Source organism: Convolutriloba macropyga, chromosome 4 (assembly GCF_964194025.1).
Source record: "Convolutriloba macropyga chromosome 4, txConMacr16.3, whole genome shotgun sequence".
NCBI classification, from domain to species: Eukaryota; Metazoa; Xenacoelomorpha; order Acoela; family Convolutidae; genus Convolutriloba; species Convolutriloba macropyga.
Window position 1 is genome coordinate 36,504,522 of NC_134471.1, and position 10,134 is coordinate 36,514,655.

The window sequence follows — 10,134 nt, forward strand, 5'->3', positions numbered from 1 at the left end:
GCGAACAATTGAACAAATTGCAGCAAAAAGCACAAGACATGGGCAATCTCTACCACCCTGGATAAGCTTAATTAAGTCAATTTTAATTGAATGCCTGAATACCCCGAAGAAATTACTGCAAAAGTCCCACCAGCTATCGAAGAAATCAAGTATCAAGATTACAGATCTGTTTTGACAGACACTTCAAAAAATCGACAGAATCGAATATCAAGAGTGCAATTCCCAACGATCTCAAATTTATGAAGAAAAACTAAAGCTCACGCCACTTTCTTCATAAGCCAACATAAGAATAATGCAAAGCCGACAGAATAAGAATCTATGCGAAGCGATTTTTTCCATTTAGTTTTCAGTCCGAAAAAAGCCAGATTTCAGAGTCTCGAAGAACTTAGTGCAAGAAATTTTTTCAAGATCCCGATCCAAATGCGATAAATGATAAGCAAATTAGAACAACAATAGAATAAGAGAATAAGAGAAGATCATTAAGAGCGCGATTTATGAGCAATTAGAATAAGCAACGGTTAATGGCGATTAAAACGGAAGTAACCACGTAATCCAGTAAACAAAATAAAGTAAAACGAAGAAGTAAAAAACAAGTACCGTCAACAACTAATTCAAGTGAACAACTGAAGATGATGATGATTTTGTAGATGACTTTACGCTTGTTGACCCCGACTTTGATCCCGAAGACTTTGACCCCGACTTTGATCCCGAAGACTTTGACCCCGACTTTGATCCCGACGACTTTGACCCCGACTCACACCTCAATCTCAAATTAACAGAATTTTGAACCCTTTGATGATGTCTCTTTAAATTCGCAGAATAGATAGTTTTGAATGGGCAAAGATCACATTTCGTAGGCCTGATGCTTTTTTGGTGAACGCGGGCAACGTGCCTTGCAGTGATATACTGCGCACGTGATTCATACTCACAAAACCCGCATTCAAATCGCCTCCCCTTGCGTTCATTCACCACCACTACACTACTCGCAGGTGCCCGTCTTTTGCGCAAATTGCGTACAAGATCCATTCGTTCGTTATCGATATCGAACACCTTCCTGACTGTTAGAATTCCACTTCTCTTTCGGATCCGCAACTACAAACATAAGTTCCTGCCTGCATTTCATAATCGACTCGTGTAACTCAACCGTAATAACAACCTGTTCCATCTTCTTGATACACAATTCAATCAAATCAAAGTCAGTTCAACAAACACAAATATCAATTACAAGTCTCAATCAAATGTGAAATACACAACATATGAAGACCATTGAGTCTACTATTCAAACACAGGAAAAAGGTTAACATAAATACACTGGTGCATTCACATCAATCAGGTAGAAACGGCGGAGGTCGGTGGAGGTCGGCGGAGGTCGGAAGTCGGCGGAGGTCGGTGGAGGTCGGCGGAGGTCGGAAGTCGGCGGAGGTCGGTGGAAGTCGGCGGAGGTCGGAAGTCGGTGGAAGTCGGCGGAGGTCGGTGGAAGTCGGCGGAGGTCGGAAGTCGGTGGAAGTCGGCGGAGGTCGGTGGAAGTCGGCGGAGGTCGGAAGTCGGTGGAAGTCGGCGGAGGTCGGTGGAAGTCGGCGGAAGTCGGAAGTCGGCGGAGGTCGGTGGAAGTCGATGTGTCAGTTAATTGTAGTGTAGTTCGTAGAATTTCAGCTAGAATGCAGCTCCGGGTATCGACACGTTGAAAATTTCATGAATGATATCAGTCATTCGAAATTTTCAAAATTTGCTATGTACAGTCTGTTAGTTCTTCGTATGTACAGTCTGATCTGAGACATTCTGTGCAGTGTTAACCAATAATGTAAACGATGCTGCGAAGAAAAAAAACAGACTGGGATGTTTCTTAATCTACTCTGGGCAGACTGGCAAAAGTATTTATACTGCTATTTGTCTGGTACAGTAATGGTTACAATTGAAGATCAATTGTACAGCGCTGAAACCCACTGCGACCAAAATCCGGGTAAACATAGTGCTACTAAAAAACCAGTTAGATCAATGTTCATGTATCATCGGGAACGCTGCTCTCTCTAAGTCAAAAAGCTGCTCCTTATAAATCTTTTTTAAAAAATGCGGTATATTTTTAATTGATCACCTTTTCAAAAAAAATAGATTGATTAACAAAAAACTAAATAGTTGTTGTTAATGCAGTATACCAGAAAAATTTTAAAAAATGACATTTAACGTTGTCGTAAAGACCTCTAGTTAAATTCAAAGGTCAACAGTGGTTGAAATTTCTAGTCATTCATCAAAAGAAATTTTATTCGCTATTATCAACATTTCAAACAAAATTAAAAACCATCCAATAACGGATTGTTTTGGTATTATCGTGGTAACCAACGGAGCAAAATTGCATGAAATTTGAGAAGAAAACGGCTGGTTTCCGGTAACCGGAAAAACTAAAGAAACTGAAACAAAACTACTGCTAACAAAGCAGGGAGGAAAAACCGAACTTCGGAGATGCAGAAAGCATTATTTTGAAATTTGGAAGAGCTACATTACGGGAAACTAAAAGCCATGAAGCGAAAGACAGCATCAAATGGGACCGAAATTGCAAGCGCCTAGTTTATACAGCAAAAAGGAGTCAACAGTTCTGTACAATAAAAATTTTTTAAAAAAACAATCTAAAAACAACGATCTTTTAGTTTGTAAAAAAAATTAGCAAAAAAGAACTGCTCTTTCTCCTTGATTAACTAATAACAGTAAAAATTACTAAATTATTGCGGAAAAATTGAAAAGAATAACAGCGTTGACCTTGATAGAAAAATCTTGATGAGAAATGATTAATGCAATTGACAATAATGAAGCGAGAAGCGGCATCAAAAAATTAGCAGTTATATTTGTGGAAAAACATATTTGGATAGAAAGAAGTAATGGGTAACAAAGTTAGTTTCCACTTATAAAAATAATATTTTTAGACTTACCTTTTCCTAGGCATAAAAGATGAGTTGTTAATGAGAACTAATGGCAAGCTGTTCGCTAATTTTTTTTACAAAAAATACATTAGAAGACATTAACTGAAGCAGAGCCCGATTATAAGTCTGGACAACCTTCACCACAGCGGGAAAACTTGAGAAGTACTGATCATGAGTCCAGAAAGCTGTCTGATCATTAAGTACGCATTGTACGCATCAATCTGAATGGTCTGGTCTTGAGTCTCAAAACGGGCTATCAGAAGACAAAGTTGCGATAATTATTTTTCTCATTTAAACGAGGTAATCAAAGAGAAAAGTTTTAAACATCATAAACTGTTGTTATTGGCTGCTCATTTTGTTAATTTTGTTAATAACTTATAAGTTTCTTCTTAACTAAAGGTCAGCTCTTATTATAAGTTGGATTAAATGTCAAATCTCTACTGAAAATATTGAATTGAGCCTTGAGCGATTGAAATTGTCTTTTTGAGAAAAAACAACAGTCATTTCTCGTTGATTAACTAACAATAGTCTCAATTATCAACTTTTTGCGGCAAAATTTGAAAGAGTAGGAGCGTTGAGCTTGATGAAAAATTGCGGAAACGATAATTGCAATTGGGGATGAGAAAACCAGGAGCGCCATCAAAACATTAGCAACATGATTTATGAAACACCGGATTTCGATTAAAAGAAAAAAATAAGTTAAAAAGTTTCCATTTTTAAGTGTAATATTTGCATACTCAGCCTTTTCTAGGCATAAATAATTTGAGTTGGCATAATAGATAACGTTTCATTTACATTTATTTGTTAGATGTTCCCTAATTTTTCTGAAGTTTAGAAATGGTTGCCGTTGCTTTTTGCTAACAATTTGTTTAATAATCGAAATGTAATCGACAGTCTGCTCCTATTTTGTTTTGCAGACCGAAAAAATTAACTACAAAATGTAAGCCCGCAAAAAATAGTTGTTTTGACTTCCATAAATGGATAGGCTGTTGTGATCACAGGTCAATATTTTGGTCTATGAAACTCGACTACTGAATTAGCCATTTTTAACATGTTTACATTGTACGAACGGCAATATAATTATACCCTAAATCAGCATAAATGCAAACTTTATTTGATTTTGCACAAAATTTGCATATAAAGAAAGATTCTTGTGTATATATGCGTGTACCAGGCAGTTCTTCTATATAAACATTTTGTCAGATCTTGGATGTGAATGCCTATGTTGCCAGATTTTACAGGAAAAAAAACACGTCGTTGAAAAAGAGACAAGCCTTTTACGTAAAGTGTGGCTCCATTGCAGCTTCTTGTCTGTACGGAGTGGCAAGCTTTTATGATCCTCCCGGTCTTTTCAAACGACAAGCTAAATTTGTGCCGTGCAATGGAGGCAGCACTTTCACGAATGTTGTCTCACATTTAAAATGGATTGAAGAAACTATGGAAGAGAACAGTCCCACTTGCTTGTCCTGAACAGTTTATCATGGAAAAATGAACGATTGATGTGTTTCATCTTATATTTTTCAATTAAAATAAAAGGAAAACTTGCGCGTTTTTCGTACCAGCTGGGTAATATCATTATCATTGTTAAACACAGCAATTAACTCCCCGTGTCGAATTTTTACCCCAAAAAGATGTAAGATTACAAAAAACTCTCACATCAATTTGGGGGGTAATGGGGGTTAATTTGATGCAAGAGTGGGGGTAATGACTGATAATTTTTGGGGGTAAAATAATGTAGTAGGGGGTAATATGGGGTAAAACGATGCAAACAATTCCCCCACTCCCTATAACCCACTTATCCCCTTATTTTATATCGTTTTACCCCCCTAAAATTACTCCCTATTCTTACATTTTTATGGGTAGTAAATTATGGGGGGTAAAATCTAACAATTCCCCTTTACTCCCCATTACCCCCTAATCTTAAATCTATTTACACTCCAAATTGTTGGGGGAGGGGGGTCAAATGTAAAAATTCCTAATCTTACATCATTTTACCCCCCATAAACAATTACCCCCTATTCTTACATTAGTTTGGAGGTAATCAGAGGGGCAATTTCGAAACGGGTATCAATTTTTGTTACATTCTTCAGTGCGGTAATTATTCTTCAGCCAATTTCGACCGCCCAATATTTTTTATTGAGAGACATTGAAAAACATTGGCCATACAAAATCTCTACCTGAAGAGACTTTTTTGATTTTTCCTGTCGAAAAATTTGATATGGAAAAATTTTTGAAAAACTTTTCAAAATTTTTGACATTGGAAGATTATAAGAAGCAATTGGAAGTAATTAATTTGTTGGCTGAAGATTGGTAAACATCCAAAATATATTTAAAAAACAATAACAAAATGTCTGGCGATAGCTGGCGAAATCTATATTACGACTGGCAAAAGTGAGCAAAAGTTTGCATAAACAACAAACCGATTGCATTATAAACGATTGTTCGTAGTGCCATTATCAAAAAAAGGAGCAAAAGTTACCTACGTTGTATAGATACAATTGATTACAGTGAGTGACATCGTTAACACTCTCTGGTTTGTTTTCAGGCGCCTCGCGGAAGAGTTGTGTAACTTTAACTGAATTAATTAATGTCAAAAAGTTTTTAAATATGAAAACTTTTCCTTTCTAGTGGAGGTTAGCCTTTAAAAAACGGTATTTGTAGCAATCCATAACTTTTTGCTCTAATAGATATGAAAGAGTCTGTCTAGCAACTCCTCTTACAAATTATATAAGATCCAAAAATGTATGGCAAATTATTTTTTAACTTTGCTTCTTTTATTGTTCTAACGTCTTCATTGTTATAATTCAGTGAAAATATTAGCATCACAAGAACTTTTTGTTTCAGTGAATTACTATCAAACCTTTGTCTGCCAGCTTGCACATACTGTCCACGATTTCTCTTTAAAGACACATTTTTCTTAGGAGTTTTTTATGCAGTTTTTCTTGCAGTTTTTCGATAGCCTTATTGGGGCACCCTTAGGTACCAATATCGGTGATTTTATTTTCTGTCAATATTGATGTGTTTGAGTTTTTCGAAGGATTAACAATTTTCTAATTCAGCCCATTTTCTTGTAAACTTTCTGTGCCCGTTGGAAAAGTTCTCCTGAGATTGTTCAAACAATAGTGTTACTGTACGATTCTCTGAAAAATTGGAAACAATGGTTTGTACAGAGGATAAAGTGTTTAAAAAACCCATCCAGTTTTAAATTTGCGTTCCAGTTTTGGCGTGTTAAACAATATTTTCCATCCATTGAGAGGGTACTTCCTGCCAGTCAAGTGACTGTTTTCCCAAAATTTGCATTGTTAATCTAAATCTTAATGTTGAAATAAATGTTTCTGCTGGAAAAAAGGAGAAAATGTATTCGCGGAAATCAATAGCTAAGCTATTTCTAATATTCTTTGCCTCTGTTAGTCACGTATTTCGCGGCTGGCCAAAAAACGGCCCGCGGAAATCGCAATCAGAGAAAAATTCAGTCTCGATAAAAATAAATAGGAAAAAGGAAAGAAAAATTTTTGATTTTTATGAGGTTTTGATTTTAAAACATCCTTAATGAGTTCATTTAACTTCTCCTCCTTCGTTGTGGCAAAACGAAATACAAATTAAAGCATAAGATATCTACGCAAACGCAAAGAATTGAGTCTAATCTCGAGTTTGTTTTTCTGTTTTTCAGTTACTGTTTTCTAAAAATGGTTTTCTTTCTTGGGCGGAGACGCAATGGTTTCCACGGATGACATGTTCGGCTTTTGTTATTGTAGCTTTGTTTTCTTTAATTGCTTTTACTTTTTCAAGATCCGCCAGCTCGTTAACTCTCGATCACCTTTGGTTTGTCTATGCGGTTCCAAACCAGAGCTGAAACTACACAGTTGTGAGTTGACACGACCACATAGCCCAATTTTCCACACTGACTTCAATTGCTGGAAAAGATTCGTTGAAATAGATGTTTTTTTATCATTAGGATATTTTGAGATGCCAATTTTTCGAATAAACGTTGTTTTTGTCATTAAAATATGATAATTTAGATATTACCGATGACAATTGTATCGCGTTTCTTCTAGTATTGGGCAGTATGTGGCATGCTTTTAAATCCTCAAGCAAAAGGTAAATTAAAAAAAACTGAAAGAACATCATTGCTTCTTTTGTCAGATCAATACATTTTCTCGGTGGTTTCACTATAACAATGGAATCCTTTCATGTATAACGCTCCTGAGCGAGCAATTGCTCGTTCAATTTTTTTGTCACCTTCTTTTGACTATCAATTTCGCCGGACGGTTCTTTAGAGAATTATTAACTTTTTCAAACTCGAAAACTATTGTATTTACCTCATCTTCTGTGTACTTTCTACTCACAAGGCCTGAAGAGCTTGTGTTCCATTTTTATAATCTATTGAATTCATCAAAAAACAATAAATTGCAAACAAAAATCTGCAAAAAATAACAAGAGAAAAAGAAATGAATACAACGTTCCTATGCTGCAAATTTGTCAATAGTAGGGCCAAGTTCCAGTGCAAAGAAATTAGAACATTTTTGCTGAAGGTCAATGGTAGCTTTCAAAGCCCGCTTTCTTTCTTTCTCTTTCTCTCTCTCTCTCTCTCTCTCTTTCTCTTTCTCACAAACACACACTCTCTCTCTCTATCTATGTGCATGATTTTGATTCAGATGAAGTGGGTTTGGTGTCATTTTTTTCTAATTTGAAGTACGGGAGAATATCTCAGTCTAAAATTTCATTTCAACTCTTCTTTTGAAATTATTTTTTTTCTTTTGAGATTAAGAACGCTCGGTAATGTGCGTTTGCGCGTAATGTTTTGACGACGCTCATCAACTCTTTGACTTGATTGTCTACAAATTGACGAAGAGATTTAATAACGATTCATTAGTGGGCTGACGATACCTGCCATTAGGAGTACTATGAGACAAGTTTAAAAAATAAAATAAAATTGGTTAATTACGATCAAAACTCAATGTCTAGCTACTTCGAATTACCCTAATAAGAACTAATATAGCATCAAACAAAACCTTAATTTAAGAAAGCCTCAAACTTTAATCAGAAAAGATAAGGGGCCTGTTTTTCTGGAGATTGATTAGCTAGCTGACACAAAGAACCACCAATAGGGGCAAAGTTAAAAATTGAAAAAATACACTTTTACTTTTTGAAAACAATCGTTTTTAAAGTCCTGCAAACACTTAGTTATCAATTAAAGGTAATAAATAAGCTCATCTACATCTGCAAAACATTAATGAGACCTGTCAACAAACATAATGAGTTATGGGACTAAAAATGAGCACCAAGTAAAGGCCAAAATCAAATAGTCGATTATAGTTTCCGAGAACACGCTGTAGAATCCGTTAAATTCATAATCTATTCACCAAAAACTTTAAATATAACATTTGCATCTTTTTTCAAAGGCGCTAATGCAACAGTTGACTGGTAATTATTGGGATAATAAGACAAGACAGCGAAAACAAACTTTAAAATCGAAAATAAAAGTTATGAAACCCGAAGTCAAAGAAAAGTTATGAAAACTCTCTTATGTTACTAGTTTTAAAGCCAAAAAATCAATATTAAAATAATAAAACCGCAATAAGAACTGCAATCTAATAAATTTAAAAACTGATAAAAATAGCTTTGTTTCGCAGAAACTACGCTTCAACGTATTAAAAATAAGCTGAAAACTAGTAAAGCTCAAAAGACCATTAATTTTTTTGCAAACAAAACTTTTCAAAAGATCATAGCAACCATGAACTTTCACCTAAAATTTTTGAATAGAGTTTCTTCGCCTGGAAAGCCAATTTCACCAGTCATTAGTGATACGGTGTCAGAGACTACAAAATAACATAGAACACAGGCAGAAATCAAAATTTCTTAAACAATTTTACGCAACCACTGCTGAAACCAAAAAAAACTCCTCACCCTTTCCGTTGAAAAATTAAATTATACTCAGTGGCGCACTCGTTTTTAATTGAAATTGATCATTTGAGTATTGTAATTTGATTTGAAAAAAAATTCCGATTTGTAATTGAAAAAACGAAAAAAGGCAAAAATTTTTTTTGATAAAGGACAGCTCCCTATTATAATACGAAAAAATTTTGGAACGTAAAATCCACGATTAAACCAAAACTCGCCCTGCTCATCCATTTACACATAATTGTTCCGAACTTAAGCCAAATATATAATTTGACAAGAATATTCAATATATCAAAAATAAACTATTAATTTTGATAACTATTGAATTCTGTCATCAGAAAATCATTAGTTGGGTCGGAACAATAAAGCATGCCGAGCCTTTCTCTATATACATTTTTTTAAAGGTTGATTTATTTTTCAGTTTCACTGAGCTCGTACACTTGACATTTGCACATATTAACATTGATTTTAGTGTATCAAATTTACAGGCCGTATCAAGTAAAACAAACTTGCTGTTCTCTTACACCATTTGAAAAACTTTCTTTGGATAAACAGTTTAGAGTTATTCAATTCTTATTACTTCGCTTCATTTTGTGAGATTTTTTGTTATCATATTGTTAGCATAGCTCTCTTTTTTCGCAATCCTTTAGGCGTTATATTGAGCGGATTTTGCACCGCAAGATGGAAAATTTGAGTAGTTGCTTCGCCAGGGGATAGAAAGTTTAGTTATTAAATGAACTTTTTAAATTAAGAGTGACTTTGTCTATTTTTCCCAACTCTTCTGCTCAGTTATGGTGTAGCGATGAAAATAAAGAAGTAAAAGAAAAAGTGATTGTCAATTAAAATTTGTCTGACCTGTTCTTATGCACCATGATGCCACCAGCCGTCAGCGAAAAAGTCGGACTTGAGTCTCCCGGACTTGAGAGGTCAATAATCTCAAAGGCTCTAATAACTTGAAAAAATGTACAGTGTATTTACAAGTGTATGCTGAAATAAAATTCAGGAGCCCATGATTGAGATTTATTTATTAGTGTGGTTCTGTGATCAAAATGCCTGATTGATGGGAGTTTTGCGTTTTTCAAGAAGCGTGCTGGATATTTATCACAGTTTTTTGGTAGCTTAGTAAAGCAACAATTTTTTCTCGTAGTTTTTGGAAACTGTCTTTTCCCATGTGATTGAGTTAGGTAATAATCTTATAAAAATTGACAATAATAATGTATGGACAAAATTGGGTTTGCATGTAGACCACTGTCAGATTGAAAACTGCAGTGCCGGTTAAATTCAACTGTCTGACCTGGAATGGGTTCGCCGAATTGACCGA

At 35.1% G+C, this 10,134-nt stretch overlaps 1 protein-coding gene across 2 annotated transcripts in view; it reads left to right on the forward strand.

Annotated features, from left to right (window-relative positions):
• LOC142338410 (kallikrein 1-related peptidase b1-like) overlaps window positions 1–4,391 on the forward strand; it is a 48,784-nt gene extending 44,393 nt beyond the window's left edge. For both annotated transcript variants that reach the window (XM_075388168.1, XM_075388167.1), the window contains exon 6: window positions 4,200–4,391. In XM_075388168.1, the coding sequence (XP_075244283.1) occupies window positions 4,200–4,382 (183 nt within the window). In that variant the 3' untranslated portion in view covers window positions 4,383–4,391. The remainder of the gene's footprint in view (window positions 1–4,199) is intronic.
• Window positions 4,392–10,134: the final 5,743 nt, after the last annotated feature.